General features: G+C 37.6%; 1 protein-coding gene across 1 annotated transcript; it reads right to left on the minus strand.

Annotated features, from left to right (window-relative positions):
- Nucleotides 1–1,353: 1,353 nt before the first annotated feature.
- Nucleotides 1,354–22,558, minus strand: LOC141463725 (desmoglein-4-like). Its single transcript, XM_074146298.1, has 16 exons — nt 22,511–22,558; nt 15,767–15,802; nt 15,203–15,331; nt 14,349–14,504; nt 14,055–14,202; nt 12,993–13,156; nt 12,597–12,731; nt 11,672–11,857; nt 11,232–11,491; nt 10,144–10,286; nt 9,776–9,994; nt 8,216–8,641; nt 6,202–6,350; nt 5,634–5,694; nt 3,821–4,029; nt 1,354–2,325 (listed from the first exon to the last, which is right to left on the minus strand). The coding sequence occupies exons 1-16, from the start codon at nt 22,556–22,558 to the stop codon at nt 1,354–1,356; spliced, it is 3,441 nt and encodes a 1,146-aa protein (XP_074002399.1).
- Between the last annotated feature and the right edge of the window lie 1,116 nt (nt 22,559–23,674).

A 23,674-nucleotide genomic window follows, 5' to 3' on the forward strand; every position in this document is an offset into this window, starting at 1 on the left:
CTCTGTATAACTCTATTGTATTTACACTGAAGTGATGTTGCATACACTGTGGTTACTATACATATGATACAGAAGTAAAACGAGATAGGTACTGTATTTTGCTCCCTCAGATCATATTCTAAGCCATGTTAAGGTACTATTAGAATAACAGAGTCCAGTAGAGCTGTTTTTGTGGGAAAATAAAAGCCAGATTTAATTATGTTTATAGAATCATAAAGACTTTTTCAATTAACACATTCAAATAAACTTTCAAAATATCAATGCAAAATACATTGACATATGAAATAATAATTCTCCAAATTGCTTATTAGCAAATTTATATTGCTCCCAAGTGTTTTTTTCCTTTTCATGAAGGACTTCAGCTAGCAGTGTGAGTGATACAATACTTGCTATTACCTCCCCCCGTCACAAAGCTTCTAAGACTCTTTTTTCTTGTCAGTATGAGAAAAGAGAACTGGCACAGTATATTATAGCCCTCTTAATAGAACCTGACATTGGAGACTTAAATGATAGCCATAGTTTGGCACAAAAATCTGACTAAGAGCTCCTGGTTGTCACTGAAGTCCTTTCAGATTTAAGTAAAGCTGTAATGGTAATGGAGAAAAGATGAAGGCAACATCTTCCTGGGTGACAGGGTCAACGCGGCAGCGCTGGCTGCAGCAAATTGCTGGTCACGCTCCTTGCCATGAGAGTAACAACATGGCAGACCATGGCAGAGTGCTTATTTTACTGAGAACTTGAGAAGACAATGAAAATGTGTTCTGTTTATATGATTATTATTTATAACTATTGCTGGTGATGGGAGAAATGATTGAAAGTGCCATTTTGTAGCGCTCCTTGAATTACATGCAAAGTAAAGTGATGCATTTGAAAGTGCTTGTTTAGTCTTGAGTTGACTAATTATTAAGTACATTCTTTTCCTGTCTTGTCAGTTAGGGGCTATTAACCCAAATCTACTAATTGTGGGGGATCACTCAGCAGCACAGCATTTTAATACTTTTTTGTATGATATTAATTCATGCTGATAATGTTTACGCACAAGGATCCCTTCTCACTGCTCTGCTCGGTAACCAGGTCTCTCTCCAAAAACATTGGTGTCTGTTTGTACACTTGCAATGCTAGATGGAGAGAAAGACATACATTTAAAGCTAACTTCATCTTTCCCTTCACTGACAAAGTCCTGCATTTGACCTTGAAACGGGGCACCCTTCGGAGATCCTCACACAAGTAGGAATCCCTGAAACTTTAGCGCTATTTCCTAGTTATAAATCATATCAATATTCTTGGTGGGTGGCACCTAACGAGTGTTGGTGCAAATGGCAATTTCAGCAGGAAGGGGCGCTGGCAGAGGCCTTACTGACTGGAGTACTGCACGGTGCTGTACTTTGTCACTCTTCTCCGGGAGGTGCCGGGGGACGCGGTGCCCATTGCCTGGCCAAGGTGACAGTCGGCGCCGAGCATCTGACCTGTGCTGCTCAGGCCCCCTAGATTTGTTCCCCCTAGGCTTGTCCCCCCTAGGCTGCTCATCCCAGACCCTGACACTACCCTCTCGGTGACCACCACATTGTGGGCATTTGATAACTCTGAAGGAATATTTATTAAGCTGCCTGGCATGCCGGAGGCAGGCCTGAACACCCTTTCTGTAACCACCACATTTGACCCATCTACCAAATCAGGAATGCTCAGAGAGGTTGGGAGCCGGGAGTTGGGTGCGATTACTCTTTCTGTGACGATAACATTGGACCCATCTGCAAGATCAGGGATATCTAGCATGCCACGCAAATCAGAGGCAGATGCAGGACCAACAACCCTTTCTGTTACAACAACGTTGGATGCACGCAGAGGGTCAACGCAAAGAGAGGGGGAGCCAGAGGTGTAGGTCTCAGTCACCGTCATGTTGCCGTGGAGCAAAGGATCCGTCATCGGCCTTGGGGGCTGTATAGTGGACCCAGATGTGTAGGTGTTTTCAGTAACAACCGTTGTGGTGCCAACTGGGGGAGGCATAGGTGCACATCCATTTACAACGATGGTGGTTCCAGGTGGTGGGAGGTTTAGATCACTTTCAGGGTTGGGAAAGTTGAGGTTAACGCATGGCCAGGTTGGGTTGACATCAGGGAAAGGTTCGATCTCTTTGCCCAGGCAGATCTCTGCCAGGGTCTTAAATTTTGGTCCTAATGTATCCAAATACGTTTCATCTGTATCTTCTCCAATAAAGCTGCAGCAACCCACAGAGCCAACAGGAGTACCGACTCCTTCATGATCATATATTAATAGGCAGTCATTTGCTGGCCGACCTTCATCTTCATCTGCATACACAAATGCTTTCTGCAGTTTGCAAAAACACAGACAAAGAAAAAGAAAAAAAAAAAAAAAGAAAGGAAGAACAGAGTGACTTTTTATCAGGTTTTTAACCACGAAAACTCAAACCACAGTAAGGTTTCCCTAACCACAGTGAGACCTAGCTGGCTTGAAAAACAGGACATCAACAGGACAAATTATATCATCAACATTTTTGTAACCTTGAAATAAGTTTTATTCAAACATTATTGATGTTTTATTCTTGTTTCTGCCAACACTTAGCATCTCAAATTTGGTCTGTTGTCAGTGGGTCTGACTGTGGGGTGAAGGAAGAGAGTGAAACGGACAGGGGAAAAAATGTACTCTTTGGGCAGCAATATCTGAATGAAACAGTAGGAAGAGGAGCAAAGCAGGATGGTGAGGGGAGCAGTGGAGAGGCTAGGACAGAGGGGCTGGGATGGAGGGTTGGCCACAGTGGGGAAGGCTTCATGAGCCCAGAGGGGAATCCATTTTGAGCAGGATGGAGATCACTGATTTGGGATGGAGTTGGGGGTGGTGGGGTGGTCAGTGCAGAGGGATCGGGCAGGAAAAAGAATTTAAAGTGAGTGTGGGTTGAGGTTGGAGGAAGCAGGGAAGGATGGAAGGGGAGGCCCAGAAGGGAGTGGCAGAGGGTCTGGAGACTGAGATGGTCTGTAGGAGGAGTAATCTGGGGAGGTTCGTGGCTGGCAGACAATTGATACACAGTGCTCCCAGCCTAGGCAGGGAGAATGACGTCTGGGAAAAGTCCATGCTCAGGACTTCAGAACTGCTCTGTCCTCTCCTCCAATGAATCTTCTTTAGATTTTGAAGTACAGCAATCCTTATATATTAATTGATATTTTGGTGACATATGCAGTTATAGTACTTATGCCTCACAGTTCATGCTTAGTATGAAGATATATCCCACTAATCCATTAATAGTGTAAACTCTATAGCATTTTTTTAATCCCAAAGGTTAATTAATATGTTGCCAATTACAAAACTACATGTTTGTGTCACTCGCAGTTCACAAGTCTTATAGATAATAGAAATGGGAATAAAAATAAGGAAAAAATTGAACTGGTATTCACAGTTCTTTAAAGGTAAAAATCACTTCATTAAACAAGTTGTACAGGAAGTAGGTGTGAACAATTTCACAAAGTTATTATCTATTTATACACTGAAAAAGGTGGCAAATATATAAATTTGGTGGGCACTTACAAAGCTGAAATAATTTCATTGCTTGCTACCCATACCTGCAGTGTGTCCATCAGTTTTACAAAAAGGCTATCGAGCAATCAAATCTAGTATGGCAGCAGCTCAAAAGCAGTACTACCAGTGTCAGAGTTTTTCCTACTAATACGGTCAGCTTTGCTCTCACACCAGTCTTATACCATGGAAGTTTCAATTTGAGTGGAGTATTTTGGATTTTCACCATGTAACCTGGGGAGGAGAATCTAACAGTAGGCTCATAGATATAACGCAAGGAAGATCAGGTAATTACCTCAGAGAAGTAGTTGTCTAAGAAGGCCATGTTCACTCCTCCTTCTCGATACTCTTTTATTGTTCCTCCAACTGACCCTTTTACTTCCCCTGTTCCAGAAATTCCTCCAGCTGTTCCATAACCAGTACCAGTGCCATAGCCAACCCCTGTAGTTTCTTCAACACCAGAAGCTACTACTCCTCCTCCTCCATATGTGTTTGTATATATGTCTGAAAACAGAAAAAGTTATTCTTCCTGTGTGCTGTGAAAATTTACACAGAATTTGCCAGTTGTTTTTACAAATAGTACAATGACACTACTGAGTTTCCAAAGGTGTTTTAGACTAATTTAAGTCACAGATCCATGCACAGGTGCCAAACATTGAATCTACAATAAAAATTAAGTGCATATTAGCAGACATATATGACCTTGATTATATTCCTGAGGCCAGGCAGCGTGTGCATATGTGCTTTCGAAAATCAATGATTTACTTCTGTAATTGACTGTGAGATTCCTCTGTCTGGTGTACATAAAAGCTGTCATGAGATTTGCATTCAAAAATCAGATAATACTTATGGATATTTATGCAAATACATAAATGTATATTTATGATCACATGAGGGTTAAAATTGTTTTGCCTTAAACTAATTTCTAAAAGAAATAGCTTTATAGCTGCTTTCAGATTTTCTAGTTGTTAAATTGTTAAGGGGGATTTGGAAGTGTTCATAATGCAGACTGAAAATGACCTTTATAATAAATGATAAAGTCATACTTACATGATTTTATCTTCCCCAGATTTTTTCATATATGATAACAAAGGATGAGCAGTCTTAAATATCAGCATGTAATATAATAAACCAATTGCATACAGTAGTCTTGACTATGATTACATTAAGTGACATAGGCTATACTATATTGTTTTTTTCATTTAGTCTCTTTAGTCTCAGTTTATAGAATTTGAACCAAGGGCTTTCACCATAATGATACTGAACAATGGAAATAAACTAAATCAAATATATTAAACTTTTCAATTGTCATGGCAGCAGAATTCCCTGAGAATGAAGACTCGTAATTCATGTATATGCCCCAAAATGTTCTCTTTTGATTTTACCTTAAGGATGAGAACATTTGGAATAATCAATAGTCATCAGAGAAGTTGTCTTGCAGAGTGACATTTCTTCCTGTCAGAAGCTAGTGAAAATGGATCTGTGCCAGCATCCTTCCTTCCTTCCTGTCGTAAAGTAAGGAATGGGGAAAAAGAGAAAGTGGGACTGCACAGCTTGACTTACTCTCTATGGCCATCAAATTCCTAGGAGAACCTTACCTCAGAAGCATTAATTTATTGTGCTATGTACCAGCTTTCTGACTAGGCTAGTGCGCTAGCTCAGTAATTAACTGGCTACTTGACAGGTCCTACTCTCCCTTGCGGGAAGCAGAGCCTGGAAACTGGGAAGAACTGAACCTTCCACCACTGAGTTATGAAAGAAGAATTCCTTATTCTGGCCTCAAGATTGATTTGTACTAAAACTGGTGTCTTGAAAAGACCTTTCATTCACTAGCTGGAGTGATAGAGAAAAATTGCCTGAGATTTGAAAGCCTTGGCAGATATTTCAAAATGAAGGTAGTTTGCAGAAATGAATCTGCTCAAAGGCTCAGACCTCAGATCTTTATTCATGCTGCAAGTCTTAAAGCATCAGTTTGACTATCTGCAGGTGTAAGATTGGAAGGGTTGGGTTATAGCTGTGAAACCAAAGTGCTCCTTGAATCGGAAGACATGAAGCTCTGAAAGACAGCTTTATGACAGCATGCATAGAAAATTTTAGGATCTGCTTACCAGAGGGTTCACCAAAATCACCTCCTGCAGCTGTTGTTGGGGCAAGAATGTGTGAGACGTCCTGCAAAACAACATTTCGACTTCTTTAATGATGACTTTGAAATTCCCATATGAAGACCAAGACTTTGTGAATCAAATTAAGGAGTTAGCAGTCTAAACTTTTAACGATAGCTATTAATTACTATCCCCATTAATAAAAAAAAAAAAAAGAAAAAAATCTATTCAAGTTTTTTTTATTGTCAACACAAAAGGTGATCAGTGAGAAAGGTTTGTGTTACCTTATCCTACTTTGCACTGAAAAAGCTTGCTAGTTATTGTGTTCCAGCTAAAGGGATAGTAATACCAAACTGTTGGGCTAAGCTAACTGAACACAACTGAAAACACACAAACTCCACCTGCCAATGCTAATTAAGAATCACCTTTCACATCTGCCTGGCAATTGTTGGCAGTGCCAGGCTTCTTTTAGAAAAAGACACAGTTCTACAATCACTTTCATGCTTCTAGTCAAATGCAGTCTTTTCTGTAAATATGAGTTACTGCGGGTTCTAGAAACATGGGATGTACTGACCCTGTCTTCAGGCTGTGCACCTTCTATTCCCCATGGATGAATAGCTCCTTCTGTGCATTCAGGTACAGGTTCAAATCCAGTTCCAACTCCACCTGCAGCGCCAGGTCCACAGCCACAACAGTCACTCATTGACATCAAAATTGGAATCACTTAACAGGAAAGAAACAGGAAAGAGGGATTTAGGACATCTCTTCCTCCCAGGAACAGCTGCTTTTCCCAGAGGGCAGGTGCTCAAGAAGTTTTGAAAATATGTCTTTTAAAATGCTTCAAACTAAGCAGCCTGAAAGTCTGGCTGTTGGAATCATTAACTGCTTTGGAAATGTATGTATTTGGAAATTCAGAATAATTTGTACATTTAGTTATAACAGAGCAAAGCGGGGGTGGAGTAGGGCTGTTACTCCAAATTTATGCCTATACACCTGGGAACAGACTTTGATCTGTCTCAGCTGAATGAATATAAATTGCATACATATGAAAATTAAACAAACAGAACCAGCCTTGCTATGTATAGCATTAAGTGATATTCGTTCTTGATATATAAGCATACATTTGTCTCTTAAGACATTTTAATTGAAAAGAAGTATACATTAATAATAATAGACATATGAGAATCAGTGGAGAGATATCCATCTGGCTACAGTGATCTTTGGCTAAGGCTCCAGTTGCATTTTTCACATCGCATATACATAATGCTTGATTTGAAAAAACAATAGAGGCAAACCCCAAAACCCCGTTTTAACAAATGATTACACAGAGTGAGTTGGGTTTCCCAACTGCTGTATTAGGCTTAGCTGTTTCAAGAACTGTGTTGGAAATTGCTGAATGCTTTAAATGCCAACATTGAAAACATTGCTCGTTTTAGAAAGGCACTGAAATATTAATTCTGGCTGTCTTTAGGTCCTTAACCTAGATGGTTAAGTTAGTAACCTCATTATCTAGGGAGTGGACAGAGACTGTTGCGTACACCAGACTAATCAAAGCATCTAAAACTCTCAGTGTTCAAGAGAAAACGGGAAAGGGCTACACGGTGTATAAAGTACTACCTCACACGACTAAGGACATATTTACTCCAGACCACCAACTAGGAGAGGAGATTTCCAAAGGCAGAAATAGTCTGTCCTGTAACCAGTAACCACCTGGGAACTACAAACAAAACAGCCTTTTGCAGCTTCCAAATTTTGTGTTTGTTGATTCCTACTAATCAAAGATCAAAACCAAACCCAAACCCCACTTTTCAAAAAATCAGGGGAAAAATCTATTTCCTCTTGTTTTGTAGTCAGTATTTCTGCACTGGGAAATTTTAGATGTTGATTGCTTGATGTCCAGGATGTGAAAGAAAGATGATCACATCTGATTGTGGTGGTCTGAGAAGTAATTGCTTGCATAAAGTCTAACTCAAGTAATTCTTAACCCTGAACCTAGTATTTCTTCAAAAATGCTAGGACATATGAATGAGTGATCTGTTTTGATCCTGTTATCTCAAATGCTACTTGTTTTTAAAAGGTGTAATGATTGGCAGCAATAGCCAAAAGGTTCAAAATTTAAGATTGTATTTATTGTTCTATTACTGAAGTCTGGCTTTGAGTTCAAAGGAAGCTTATTCTTCACATCTTATTATACCCAACTTGGAGCTGATACTTGTCCGTTTCTTTCACTAATGTAACAGAAGTACAAATGTAACTTGTAAGTGACAGGCACAGCTCTTGCCCAAAATCTTCTGAATCTACTAAACACTTTTTCCCTGTCTGATGATCTAAGAACTGGATAACACCTTAAGAAAAAGACCCCTAAGTCTTAGGAAGGAAATAGTTATTTTGAATGAAATGTTTATATGAGTATGTAGAATATAAAATATATAGAAATTGTTATAATTTAAAAGACAATTTTTTCTCTGTCAAATGTCCTATGGGAGCCAACAGGTTAACCATCAACAAGGAAAGCCATGTTATTGTAGAAGAATTAAAAAAAATACACTTAGAAAATGAATAGAATTGTTTTCTAATTTTATACTTACGAACAAATATTAATCCACCAAGAAACATCAAACCAATGGCAGCACCGCTAAGTGTGGTAGCAGATTGAATATCTCTGCCGTAATTTCCATGTCCATTATAATTATAATCAGTGACTGCAGTATATCCTCCATCACTTTCACTGTATCCATTTGTGTAAACTTGCCCATCTGTGTAGTCCTCAGGTTCTACTTCAGGTCTAGTCACACCAGTACCGCCATCTTCTTTATCTGGTTCTCTACCGCCACCACCGATGATAATTACTTTCGTGGCCCCACTGGTGCAGTAGTTACGACTATCACACTGACAAGCTTGCACAGGAATTATATGTGGTGTAGAGCAACGTCGGCCTTGGTTATCACTTACGCTGATATAGATCCTATAAAGGTAAAAGTCAATGTTCTGACTCACTAGTTCTGCAGAGGAAGCTTTGGGGAAAAAAAAAAAATAAAAAATTTTAGATTAAAGTATTGACTATGAATATTGTAAAAATCTATAGTTTTTGTGGGTAATGTTAATAGAACAGAATGAAAACTATGTATTCCCATTCTAGATCTTCAGTTACTTATGTGTCTGCAGTACTTATTCAAAGCTGAAATTTATGGTATTCATGCATGCTACTTCTTTCTTTTGGAAAACCTGAGCCAGATCAGTTTAGTTACCAGTTTTTAACCTGAGAAATATAAAAGGGGCAAATGCATTTTTTAATATCTACTGCTGATTTTCCTGGGTTTTATTCACACAATGGTGAACAAAAGAGTTATCATTTTTTTTGTTCTCTCACAAGGAATTTACGTGTATTTTTTCAGCAGTTTTAAAATGTTACACATTTGCATCTGTTAAGTACAAATAGGAAACACAAAAATAGTTTTAATTGCGATATTTACCATGTAATATAGTCTTCTATGTGTACAGTAAGTTATGGAAATACTGTCATTTAGTAATATATGAGGTTTGGTTAATTCATTAATTTGTTACATCTTATTGAAGGAAAATGGAAAAGCTCCACTGGGCACTGACTAAAATGTTTTTCTTAGAAACAGAAGTAAGTACAATTTGTACAATAAATTGCAAAAGCTGTAATGTTTATTTGCCATTTTCATATGGGTTTCATAAGAGACCGCAACTAATAACTTTATACTCTAATAAATAAATCTGGCAGTTCTGTCATATGCTTAGAATTTTTTAGATAATATAGAAATAAAAAGGTATCAAATTAATCCTTTGGAATTACCTCATTAGGTTTAGACCAATAGAAGTGCTTATCATAGATACCCTCAAGTAAAGTACAGTTGTGCTGCTCTATTTTTTTGATAAAACATATGTAATGATTCTGATTCTAGTTTTAATATGATTTTATATATAAATACATATACATATATATATATATGTAACCCAGAGCAACTTCTTGGACTTATATGAGCATAAAATCACATTTAAGTGAGATTAGAATAGATTCTAATAACTGTTTTGTTTTTTATTAAAAGGTTATCCTAATCTGTTATTTTAGACAAAAGCTTATTACTATGGTTTATTCTGTTATAAAATGTAGATTAATTTACCATTTATTGATCTGATAATCCATGTAGTTTGAGGTTCACCATGTATGCTGAATGTAAAGGGGAAACCATACGCATCACCATCCATACCCTTTGCTGTGATAATCACTGATGGGGAATGCATACATACTTTCCTTATTTCAGTATTAATAGTTGGGCAATTATAATTGGTGTCTTCTATTGAAAGCACAATGGTGCCAGTAGCAGTATATCGAGGAACCCCTGTGAAAAGAAGATATTTGTGGTCAGGAGGGAATAGTGGTACTATAAATAATGCAGTTCAGGTGGGAAAACTAAAAACAGGAAAAAACATTGGGAGAAATCTGGAACAAACAGAATTATGTTTCAGAAAACTTAATGTCTCTTCTTACCTCTGGTGATAGCCAGAACCTCTGCTTTGTACTGCCCGTTGATTACATAGATTGATTCCCGGTTAATAACTTTGTTCAGTGTGATTTGACCAGTGTTTGGGTTGATTTTGAACCAGGCAGCTGGATCACGTCCTATACTATATCTGTATTTGGTGAAGTAAAAATACTTAGCATTATGTTATGAATATATTAATATTAATATATTAATTTTGCAAACAATATTTGTCACTTTGGTATCTTTTTCTTTAGGCTGCACTAGGTCCAATTGTATTTCACCCTGTTCAAGGAAAATTCCTGTAGACTTCAAAAGATGTAGACCAGAAAAATAATTAAGAATAAAGTAAATGTGTAGTAGTCCATCATATTTTGAAAGTGGTATCATAGTCTAAGAGTAAAATCTTTCTTGACCCTGTAAACCTTTACTACAAGAACCTTGTTCTTGTAGTTAAATCCACAGCTATTCCTCTAATATTCCACAGTTGTATTTGCTAACATATTTCTCGGTTTTATGAAAGCTTTTCAAACCTTTGTAAGATAGATGTATTGATTTCTACATACATTAAAAAGCAAATTGTGGTCCCATGAATCATCATTAATATCGGCAGAAATAAATGTCTTTTTTTTTTTTTTTTAATTTTATTTTATTTTTTACTATCAAATGAACTGGTAGTGACCTCTTGTATTCTGATTGTATAATATTGCCCATTATTGGGGTTTTTGCTTGCTTTTTTAGAGATGCTAACAAATACTCTATTTGTGGCAAACATTTAAAGAAAAAATATTCTTAGGTTGGGTTAGAAAAAACATATGTTCTTATTTAAGTTACAACCTGTTAGAAAAATGATATTTTCTTTGTCTTGTGCACAAAGCTTAGGAAAGAAGGTCTTATATGCATACATATGCAATCATAGCATAAAAAAATGGGCTGAAGAATATACTATTCTCTTGCTATTATTCTGCTGTTATTCTATTAATATTTTCAGAGGTTTTTTATTTAAAGCACCCTGTAAAATACCTATTCCTCATCCCATTGAAATCTCAATTAAAAGACTTATTCCATCCAGGGAGTTAAGCAGAGCAGAGCTTACACAACATTTGATGCAATAGATCCAGTGTCTTCATCGAAGGCTGTGTATGTTCCCACAACATAATTCACTCTTGTGTTTTGTGATACAGAAAACACAATTGAAGATGGATTAAATCTGGGCGGCTCAATAACATTTTTTACTTCTATTGTGAGGGGTGTTCCAGAAATTCGGTACTCATGTGCAACAGAGTGGTGGAAGTCAGCTACGTTCCTGACACCAATAATCAGTGAGTGAGTTTGGAGATATTCATAATTCAATTCCTAAAAGACAAACCACAAAGAATCAGATAATAAATAAAAGTTCCTTTAATTTTATTTGAATATTTTCTATTTTAAATGGTTGAGTAACTTTTTTTACTGCTTGTTTAATTTTGTTAACAATTAATTAAAACTATTTTAAGATGATTACTTCAACAGCTGAATCACAATATTTATCCATACCTTAATTACTCTGAGGATTCCTTGATTTGTAGCTCGATCTGTAACAATTTCAAACCAGTTATCTTCATTACCGGATATAAAGAAAAACTCTGCTAACCAATTGTCTGTAAACTCTTCGTCAGCATCCAGAGCTTGTATTCGTATAACTTCTGAACTGAGTGAATTTTCTGAAATACTTGCAGAAAACTGGAATGACAGATAAATACCTATTAGCAACCACTAAAATAAATAATGTGAGGAAAACACAGCTGACTGCAGAGATTCTTTTGAAGGATGTCCTGCCCACAGCCCATGCCAATTTATATTCCCATGTACTGGGAAAACTGTGATTATCATAGAATCATAGAATGGTTAGAGTTGGAAGAGACCTTGAAGATCATTGAGTTCCAACCCCCCTGCCATGGGCAGGGACATCTCCCACTAGAGCAGGTTGCTCAAAGCCCCATCCAGCCTGGCCTTAAACACTTCCAGGGATGAGGCATTCACAGCTTCCCTGGGCAACCTGCTCCAGTGTCTCACCACCCCCAGATTCTGGTTGCAGATCTGAAGAGCTGTGTCACCTTAAGTATTTGCAGAGGCAGTTTAGAGGAAATGGATTTGTACCTTCTGTAAGAAAAGATCATACAAAGATTGAGTTGATTTGTGTAATCTGGCCATATTGCACGGGTCTGGACACCTGAATGACTACATTTCTCTGAATACAGAGAATTCAGTGTCAGGATTGACTTCTCTGAGTACAAAAAAAATCTATGTGCATGTTATCAGAATTGTTACACAAGCAGTGGATTGGATTTTGAGCATGCTTCAAAGAAACAACCCTGTTAATCCAGTGGAGCATTCAAATGGGAAAGCACTCTAAGAGTTAGTAAAGGATTTTGAACAGATTTTTAAAACAGTGCTGTTGCTTTTGGTATTAAAAACTTACAGAGCTTTGAGCGAGAGTTGGGAAGTTGTCATTGACATCAATAACTTTAACGTTACAGCTACAAAGGGATGATATTCCGTCTGCTGCTCCATCCCGGTCTGATGCCTTCACAACAAGAGTGTAGCTACTATGTTGCTGTCATAGAAAGAGAAATAAGTGTGTTAGAAGCACCACTTGTACATCTTAAACATCATTATAAATACTCACGTCTTGCTACTATTTCCTAATGCAAGAATTTGCCTTAGACGTTTTATTGTAACACACGGAAAAAATGCCTTTCTCCCTTACTTTTTGTAAAAATCACAACCTTTCTTTTCCCCACCCCCCACCCCCGACCCCCATAACACACATACATCACAACATCATGTTATTTAACTTTGGAAAGGAAAATGTTACCTCTCTGTCAAGATAATTTGCAAGATGGAGTTCTCCAGTATATTTATTCATAATGAACATGGGTGGACCTGAAGGTTCCTGACTCTCTATCTTGAAGGCAATTTTAGAATTCAAGTGATTAGGTTCATCTGCATCTGTTGCAATTATTTTCATCACCAGTGTGTCTAAAATTAAAAAATAATAATTAAAAAAACAAATCAGAAAATCTGTTCTGTTCCAGCAAACAACTCATCAAGACAATGCTAAATCTTGGTGTATAAAAATGTCAGAATGCTATCTCTTCATTGACATTTACAAAGAAAAACAGAAGTTTAATTTTGTAGTGCTGATTCTGACTGAAGGTAACATGAATTTAAAATGCATTTAAAATTAAAGTCAGATGGAGTGATGCAGATTTTCACTGAACTTTAAGTCACTGTAGGGTTTATGTAAAAACGGTGAGTGCTGAGCTTGTAGATATTCATGTAAGAAGTCTCCACAGCTTTAAAGGAGAATTTCTAGAAAGTAGAAAATGAGTGGCACCATTGCATTGGTGCTATTTGCATGTCTTATGTTGATTGCTGTACTTTTGGTAAAAAGAACCATTTTAGTGGTTTAAGTAAGGGTTTATTTAGTAATATTCTACTGCAACTGCAATACTCAAGATACAAATACAAATATTTCAAATAGAAAAAATGGGAAAAAACATATTTAATATACCCTCAAAGGAAGAAAGTGTAGGTGTAATGTTAATTCTTTTAATGAGAAGGAATTAATTGATTTATTTTAAATTTTCAGATCTTAAAGAATTTGCATGATGGTATGGTTAGAAACTGGAACATTCAGCGTTCATGTGTGTGAGGAAAGGGAGAAGGAAGAATCGCTGCTTAATTTTAGGCAAGGAGCTCGAGCCCCGGCTCGAATAGCACTTGGAGAAGCATCTACCACTCCTTCCTCTGCAGTAGCCCTGGCCAATATGTATCGCTGCCTAAGAAAAAATAGAATGAGCACCCCAGTTTTATATTAACTGTATTCTGGGAGCTTCATTTTCTATACTGTAATAGGCATAACATAGTTACTTACTGTCCATACTGCTTTCTTCAATAGATCCTGTAAATACAGTTTGTGCAAATATAGGAGGGTTATCATTTATATCCAGAACTCTGACTCGAAGTTCAAGAGGTGGTTCCAAATCTACACCGGTCACTGAGTGTTTAGCAAAGCAACGTATCTAGATAAAGAGATTTACTTGTTTTACAACCAAAAGTGAAGTAAGCAAAGTAACAATGTGAAGCAAATGAATTTGTCTTCTTCTGCTCCCCCTGCCCCACCCTGGATCCACCATTATAAAGGTCAGAGAAAAAGGGGAGTACTTACAACAAATACTGGGGTTATTTCCCTATCCACTATTGATGTTATATTAATTTCTCCTGTTCTTGGGTTAACAACAAATATTCCGAAGGGGGCACGATCAATTCCAACTCCAGAGATGCTGTATGTGATTGGATGTTTTTCTTCACAATCTGATCGGATCTACAATAATAGATAATAACAATTTATGCCAGTTTACTGAGGACACCTGCAGGTCTTTTTTTCCTATTATTAGTTCCTGTAAAAAAATCTATATAATTTCAGGTTCTCAACCACATATCACAAAATTCAATTAACAGAACCAATGGAAGGCTCTTCTACAAAACAGTCATCCTAGAGATCCATGTCTCCGTAAGTGCTGGACAGGCTTTCTATTTCTCTTAAATATTCTGGCAGGGAAGCACAGAGAGACTTCAAAGAGTATCACACTGGGGCTGGACCTCAGTAAGGGTAACAGTCATGGTGAGAGGGTAGGAAGACATCTGCTTCGTTCTGTTACCCACAGGAGTCATGCACTGTCCTTGAACTTCTGCTCAGGGGTTTCTCAGGGTGAGGGAGAGAAGAAAAATATCACAGTCTCATACAGAAATGCTGCACACGAAGAGACTATGGTGGAGCTGTCCAGGAAGTATTCGGATGGCATTGCTCCAGGAAGCCTTTGGTCACTCAGCAGCCATGTGGGTTCACCTTATGAGACTGTCTCAGCAGAGCTGGAAATATTGCATCACCTTTCTTTTGCACTACATTCCTTGCTTGGACTACTCTAAACAAATATACTTTTAAATCTCTCTGCCTTTATTAGCCTGTCTTTAGAAAAAAATTCTTTGTCAGTGAACACTTTTTTCTTTCTTTCTACTTACTTTGGCAATTGGATTCCTCTTAGAATTATCTTCTCCTTCTCTACAAGCAGCAGCAAATTTGATCCATTCACGTTTTTGTCTTCTGAAGGTCTTCCATCTTGCCATTCCATTTTCATCCCATTCTTTTACCTTTGACAAAGAGTTCCAGTATCATATGACTAGCAACCTCAACTCATTTAAAATTAATACAGATATTTAGAATTTACAACAATAAGGAGAAAAGGAATTTTAATAGATTATATGCTTTTTTATATGTCTGTGAGTTCCAAACTCTAAGACTATGCATGTTTACTGTAAAATTTTCCTGTGTATGGGATACTAATTTAGGTTCAGGAGAACTTTTCTTGAGAGGGTGAGCAGGTTATTACCTGCAACTGTTTAATATTTAAGTATGATTTCAATCCTCAAGTTCAGAAATGTCTTAGTTCAGTATTTTCCATTTCATTTTTGCATCTTTTTTTGTTGTTTGTTTTTTGGTTTTGTTTTGGTTTTTTTTTGTTTAGATAAGTAAATGTTTTGATTTAATTTGATCAGAAAATCAATTTCTAAAGAAATATATATTACCTCTACATGAAATCCTGTGCTGAAATCCAAGAGTACCTGCAAGAACAATAAGAAGATTGGTGTATAAAATGCAGGACAAAATGCAGTAAGCAAAACCCTACATTGCTATACTGCAGGACTGGAGCAGTACTTTTCCTCAAGTCTATTGCAAGAGCTTATCTAGGCAGTAGCTACAGGATTGCTATAAATGACTTTGTGCAATTCATTCTTTCTTCTATATACATCACTTGATTTCCTTTACAGTTAACACCTTAAAAATGAATTTGGTCTTTCAAGGCCAAACTTTGAATTTGAATGGATGTGCTATAGCAAATTTCAAGTTATACTTACATCAAAATACAGCTTTCACAAAGATTTTTAGGTTATAACACCTTAGCGGAAGAGAGAAGTAGTTGCAAGAGTTGTTATTAAAATTATGTCTTGGAAACTAGGAAGGGAGTATTTATTATTCTAAAGAATTTATTCTTTATTCTTTATTTTTTTTTTCTGATTTAGAAAGACCACAGTAGATCTGGAGTACTTAACTATGTAGTTTAACCAAGAAGAATGAAAATGTTTTCTTGAAACTTCCCACTGAGGTTGAAGTGCTTCAATGTAAGATGGAAAACCAACTGCAGTCATGAGGCAGATATCTCTGGAGTGCAGTGGGCTCTGCTTTGAGGTCTAACTATGCAACCAAAGTCTTGAGTAAATAAAGGTGGCAGGATCAGATGCAATATGTAATTACTTCAAAATTAAAATTATTAATAAAATAATAGAGAATCCTCAATTTCTTGATGAGCACAATTTAAAAGAAGTCACAGTTTAATTAACCTTGTTCCTAAATAAGGTGTGAAAATGAAGTTCCCTTGGTGAATGTACCATTTCAGAGCATCTGTTTTGGGTTTAGGACCTGCCTCTGCTCTTCAGATGGTAAAGGATGAAGAATATGGGATTTGCAGGAATGCATGGTTGCTTTGTTCATCACTGGGAAAAATAAAATATCCAAGTGACTCAAGAAGTGTTGCAGAGTTTCTCTTTTCTCACCAATGTGGTTAACAGAGTAGTTATTTTTCCACTTTTCTTATCATTTCCCAGTACTGTTAAATAGCGCTTTTTTTTGTCTGATGTTTTTATCTGGTGGGTTTTATGTCAGTTATACTTGGATAAAATCTGTTACAATCTTTTTCTCTATGGTAGCTTTACCTCATGGGACTTTCCTCACTTCAAATTTATTGCCTTGTTCTGTCAAGGCTGGAAGATGGGCACAGACTTTTTTTCCACTTACATCATGTTAAAACAACCTCTTACATGCAACAGATTAATGAACAGCAGCTTCACACTCCTTCCTCTCTCTTCCATCTTTTCCCCATTTACCTATATGCCATAAGAGGTCCACCATCTGTCATTTACAAAGCAATGTCTACTATGATCTGATCTTGCCCAGAACATTCCCTGAGACCTTGGCACTTAATGGTTGCCCTGATCTGCTTCTGAATGAGGCAATTTAGACTGAGAATTTGCTCATTTGGTGTGCATATACCTTGAAAATTATTTGACTATTCATGGAGTAAATATTTTTTTTTCTTGTTTCTTTGAGCAAGCTATTGACATAAATGATTAAGAAAAGTACTCTGCAGGAAAATCATTACAATATGTTCATGTTGTGTTAAAAGCATCAATACATCTTTATCTGAGTTTATGTCTTAGTGACTATTTAAATCTTCAGCTGCAGAATGGGGTTAAAATTCATGTGCAACCATTATTAATCTCAGAGAAGAGATAATATCAGACTTCATTTAAACTGTGGTTTTTTTCAGTCCAGTAGGAACTCAGGCCTGTCCTTTTATAATCCCCCTTGGAGCTTGGGAAACATGGGAGAGTACAAGGGGCAGATTACACCCTCACTAGGGAAGCTGGGTGACGAAGTCCACCAGAAATAGCACTGATTCAATGTCTATTATCAGTTGATCCCACCGGCAGAGCAGAGCCTGCTTTGATGAGTACAGGGAAATCCTCTCCACCCTTAGGCTGAAATCCCTTCTGGCATGCGAGCAATTGCCTTGACCCAGCACAGTATGGGTATACACCTCCCAGTGCAATGTTAGTGAATCTTGTCTGCTGTCTGCATCCTCAGGCCTATTATGTTATTTAACAGTGAAACTAATATCTCACTCCCGGCCACATCGCTCTCATACTTAGCAGACCTAACTGAAAAAATGTGTTGAGGGTCTCTGAAATTAATTATTAAGAATAATTAAGAATTATGCCTGCAAAGAATGCTGTTATTTAAGGACATGAATATTCCTAGAAGACTTGATTTCAGCCTATAGGGAGTTCTGTTTTCAACTAGTGAAACACTGGAGTTTCATCCTTTGTTCCTGAGCAGCAATAATGGTAATGTCAGGAATTTGTTCATCAGTAATGCTGGGGATGGTAAATTCAGGCCTTGTGTTTGCACACTTGTCCTGTGCTAACTAAGGAAAAACACATTCTGCTATGTGTTGCTGATGGAAGATCTTGAAAGAGTCTTGATGGTTTTGAACCCAGAGTCCTTAGTACAGCTTGTGATATTATTTGAAAAGACTGATCTTATGAACTTGATGTCTGCATTTGGTATGTCTGTCTCAGGAAGGAGGGCAGGTAGACACCAGAGAAAGTTTAGTTCACCAGCCAAATCTCAACAATTCTGGAGTGACATCCACCCAACTTGATCCAGGGATGGAGGTTCCTCTGCCTCCCCAACTAATGTTTTCCAATTGTCCACTATACCAGCAGTTAGAAGGCTTCCCCAACCCCAGTTGTCTATTTCTAGTATCTATCTGTGATGCAAACCTTTTTTCTAGTGCTATTTCAAGCAGAGAAGTACTGTTCCTTAGCAGCTAACTTCAGCATGCTTCTAGGTAATGAACAAATTTCCCTTCTAAACTAGTATCCAAGTACAGCACTTTCCACAGATTCAGTGATTAACAATAATTAAAGCAAATGGAGCCAGTGGTATGTGTGGGATGCATCCTGAGGACCTCGAGGTAGGCAAGCTGATCTGAATTTGCTGTCCTGTTAGTCTCTGAGAGACTGTGAAAAAATGGAAACTCTGCAGAGAAGCTAGAAGCTCATTGCACAAGCTGTTTCTGGTTTGGGTTGGGAGGTGCAGGCAGGAAACATGTTTATGGGGACTGTCATTTGCACAGTGGCGTATCTGAAAGCTTGTCTTTTATTGTAATGATACAGAGCCGGAACCATATGTCCAAAATGACGCCTTAGAGTCACACTGGAGTTATTCTGGATTTATTCTGATGTAACTGGCAACAGAATTAGGCCCATAGGATGTGTATGGTTCTTTGCACCTTCAAAGCAATTTACAAACAAGAATTAACTAATCATTAATTGACTGCCAAGCAATTTTATACGCAATTATGGAATCCTCCCTCCTCCACCTACTCAAATCTAAATGACTGAACACGCCTTTAACATCTTCCCAGCATTATTCATATTGGATCTGGTTCTCTCTCTTTGAAGTCAACAGCGGTATTGTTATTGGCCTGGATGGGAGGAGTGCTGAGAACTCACACCTATTATATTAGTCATCAGGGTGCCATGGTAGCTCTGGTCGTGTCAGCGTTTTGGGACTTTTACGTCTTTCTTACTCAGCCAAAGCTCTGACTAGTAAAGGGTGGAAATAACGAACCCTTCCCTTTATTCATTCTGCGTCTCTTTAAAAATGATAAATCAGTGCATATGAAATAATGAGAAGCAGAGTTGAAACATAAGACAAAACCTCATATTTTAAAAAGAAGACATTTAATCACGTTTAAATTGAAATATGAATGTGTTTTCATCTATACCTTTCATTTTCGTAGGTCACTAATGAACTTGCTTCTTCCTATTAAAGAGGGAGTTTTTCAGGATGATTTTTCTGGCACTTTGTTTTCTAATTCTGTGGAAGTCAGCTGTTTCTATTGCTTCCTGAGTTAGCAACTGATACAATATTTTGTATTGCACCAAGGATGGAGAATCCATTGCTATTTCAGCAGAAGTATGACAATGCTTGTGTCAGTCAGAAGAATATATTCCAAAGTTTTATTTGTTTTAAAATATGATTATTCAAAGAACTGACCACTTTGGGAAAGTTTCCACTGAGATTGTTTCTGTTCTGCTGAGTCATACAGATAGAATGAATGTCCATACAGTAACTGAGTTTAACCATTAGAAAAAAGAACAGAAAAGCAATTTCAATACAGGGTGTATGTCATTATCATTCAAATTTGAGTTTTTAAATTAGTCATGCTAAGTCTCCTCAATAAATCTCCTCAATAAAACCTGAGTTCTAATATGGCTTGGAGTGCTCTAGCAGCACATGCACGTCTGCTTAGGGGCCATTTTAACTTAGGAATGTACAACTGCAGACTTAAGAAACTAATCTTAGGTGGTAATTGCTGGATGTGGAATTGCTTTAGTTTCTATTTCTACAACAAAATTCTTTGGCAGAAGAGCCTGCAGGTTCCTGGCTACATCCTGGCAGATGTTTCGGATGCATATGCTAGGAGAGGATTTGACCCCTTAATATTTTTATGTGCAACCAAGTTATGAGTAGGAGGTGTAACCGTAGCCTAACAACTGGAAAAAAAAAAAAAAAAAAAAGCGTAGATAACACATGGGAAAATGTAGCCAGACAAAAGTGCATATATGAGATGTGGTGAATTTAAAATTATTAGCTGTCACATGATAGCTGGCAGGAGAAGAGTCATACCCCATCAAACAGGTTATTTCCATAAAACGTGTCTGTGCAAGTATCACAAACAGAACTCCCTTACTCATGAGAATAACGCCTTTGAAGTCACGTGAGCAAGGGTTGCAGAATCTGTCCCACCAATGGTGAAATGCGTATAGAAAATAATTAGTTTCAGGGCTGTTAAGTTTTCTCATTTTGAAAGTGTAGTGGTGTACTAAAATATGTATAACTCCACAGCATTTTTATTTGATACAACTTATTAACAATATACTAACCAGACACACCATTCAGACAGGTGATTTTCATGAAAGATTAATCAAGCTGAAAACCAAGACCATTTCTCAGAAAACACTGAAATTGGCTACAAAATTTATAATTTATTTAATCTGTACGCTTTGTCTGTCATGTTTCTATAAAGTGCTGAAAGATGCTATTAAGCGGTACAGGCCACCATGAGCACTGCTGTGCAGAAGGACGCATAGCAAGAACAACAATTGCTTCCTCTGGGTAGTAAAAGTTCAAATATTTGATAGTCATCAAAACATAATGGAAGTTTTCATAATTGCTGCATTTTCCTGACCCAACACATATCCTTCCGTCACAACTGTAATGATAATATACTGAAAGAATGAAAATGGCTCCGAAGTTGCTGAGAGAAGTAAAGCAATAAAATCTCTTTTGAATGGACAGATCTTGGATACAGTACAGTCAACTTTTTTTTTGAACTTCAACACATCAGGAGTATGCATCACCAGGTAACCGAGTAAAATTAATAGTCACTAATGCTACAGGAAAATCCAGAAGTGTTAGCGTGATGTGCAACACGCCAATCTCGGAGACCTCTGCGCTGTGTTAAACAAGCAGAAACTCATCCGAACCATAACTTGCTTTTGCCAAGTTTTGTCGTTGTTTGCTTGGCAGCTGCCCTGTGTTGGTTAGTTCTACTTTACTGACTGCAGAGCTGTCACCTAAAATTAATGGATTATCTTTTCAAATTAAGTTTTAGGATTTCATATCCTATAACAACAGAGACTTTTTCCCTGGTTATAACATTAATAGATTGATCAGTAACAAGAAGCTCACAAACATTTACACTTACTAATACATTGTGTACAATGAAAGTCACAGAAAGACATAACTACAATAGAAATCCTACTCTTTTCAATCTTCAGGTCCTTAAACCTCTACCTAATTTTAGAAAAGCAGCATAGATGAGTGAAAATAATTCACCCAAAACTCAGATTGCAGGAGTACAAGGGCCTTCATAATTCTTTTAAGTCCTTTCTGGGTATTTTCCATGCCTCGAATAACACATCATACAACTATGCCACTTGACTATAGCCACAACTTTCTTTTTACAGTGAGAAAAACAAACCCAAAGAGTGACACTTTCATCATGCATTCACTTGCTCAGCACATGGCGACTCAGACTCTAACGCACCACAAGACAGGGATTCTTTGTAATGTGAAATAATAGGCCAAGTCCTGATTTTTACTCAGCTAAGGTCTGCACTAAATTTCATGTTTTTATCTTAAATATAGCCATAGGAACCGGGCAGCTCTGAAGAGCTTTTGCTAATGAGTTCAGTAAAAGAGATTTGCTCTTCATAATCCCTCAATTGATAAAAAAAAAAAAAAAGGCATACAACCAAACAATATCCAGTCAAGTTATTAGGAATTTTATAATCATAAATTTTATTAATAGCAGTGATTACTTAAATAGTAGCCACAGACAACATTCACCTGAAAAGTCATGCATTAAACATAGAAAATCACAGATTGAATATCAACACATTGCAGAAAGTCATAATCAAAAGAAACATTTGTCAGCATTTAATGAAAAACTATATTATTTGTATAGAACTTTCAGAAGTGCAGTTTAAAATAAGCACAGATTTATTTTTCATGCTAAATTTCACAAGAGTTTTTTTGAGAGGGGGCTAGTTGACACTGTACAATGTAATGGTCTGCTGAGGAAGACTCAACTGGCCTAATCACAGAGTTTACAAATATCGTTTTAAAATCTGACTTACCAATAACAGGAACAGACAAGCAGCCATTCGGTGAGGGAGCCAATCCATGGCATCTGACTTCTCGGATACAAGTCCAACTGAGTTATGGTTACAAGCCTGTTCCTTTTCCCCTCCCCCCCCCCAGCTCTGGTGTCTATTTAAAAAGACACTCGGTAGATGTCCTTATACTCAGCCCTTCACGGTGTCTCTGCCTCCCTCTGAGGGAAGCACTGAAGATGCTGTATAACAGAGTGTCTTTCCCCACCCCAAAATCCTGGGCTGGTCTCACCTGAAACGCTTGACAACATCATTATTGCTTGCAGGTAAAAGCTAGGAGACACACCTTAATTCTTATTGCACTGAAACCCTTTGTTGGATACGAAAGGGTACGTTTTAAAAACAGAAGGCAAGCTTTGCTGAGAAGATACCGAGTGATTTATAAATTACTCACAACATAAGGATTCATTAAAATGGTAACTTATCATTGCTTTGAATGCAATTAACCAGTTTTCTCCTTGCACCTAGTATAAGAGCTTAATGAATATTACTGTAAAGGATATGGACTTAATACGAAATTAAAACACAAGTCCAGTTGTTTACTTCCAGGTGTGAAGAGGTCAGTTCCATGCACATTGTTCACAGAAGTGCAGCACTCGGAGCACAATGGCTCGTCATTAAAGAGGTAACATATTAATTTGAGGAAAAAAATAGTATTTTATTCATTAGATCACAAGAATGTCTGAAGCAAAGGATTGAGTCTCTGCTTTCACCAACTGCAAAGCCTCCTTATGCCATACCTTTCCCTTCCTATGGGTTGTGCTCTCGCTGACACAGTGGAGAGGGAGATGTACCCATGCTCTGTGCCAGCAAAACTGGAGAGCGGCTCAAAACAACAGCAAAGGGAGGATCGTGCTGCATAGCTCATTGCTGGACTCATTTTGGATGGCCAGAGCACAAATATGTGAGGGACAGAGAAATCAAAGAGGATTCCCCACTTCGCTCAGCAATAGGTCCCTCAGTTCTGCGGCAGAGGCATTGTAAGTCCCTCCTTGTATCTTTGGGACACCTGAACCGCCCTGTAATGGGCAAGAAAAACATAGGGTGAGCTTCTGCTCTGCCACTGAACCTGGGAGGAGGGTGCACGCTTCACCGCTGAAAGCGCAATACGACTGGTGTGCTCCTGAG

This window comes from Numenius arquata, chromosome 4, assembly GCF_964106895.1.
Source record: "Numenius arquata chromosome 4, bNumArq3.hap1.1, whole genome shotgun sequence".
NCBI classification, from domain to species: Eukaryota; Metazoa; Chordata; class Aves; order Charadriiformes; family Scolopacidae; genus Numenius; species Numenius arquata.

Excerpts from the sequence above, each read along its gene's own strand:
- LOC141463725 (XM_074146298.1), bottom strand. The coding sequence starts at position 22,558 with ATGGATTGGCTCCCTCACCGAATGGCTGCTTGTCTGTTCCTGTTATTG. Across the intron at positions 14,203-14,348 it reads AAATAACCCCAGTATTTGTT|ATACGTTGCTTTGCTAAACA; the intron begins GTAAGTACTCCC and ends CTCTTTATCTAG. Across the intron at positions 11,858-12,596 it reads CAACTCTCGCTCAAAGCTCT|TTTTCTGCAAGTATTTCAGA; the intron begins GTAAGTTTTTAA and ends CTGTCATTCCAG.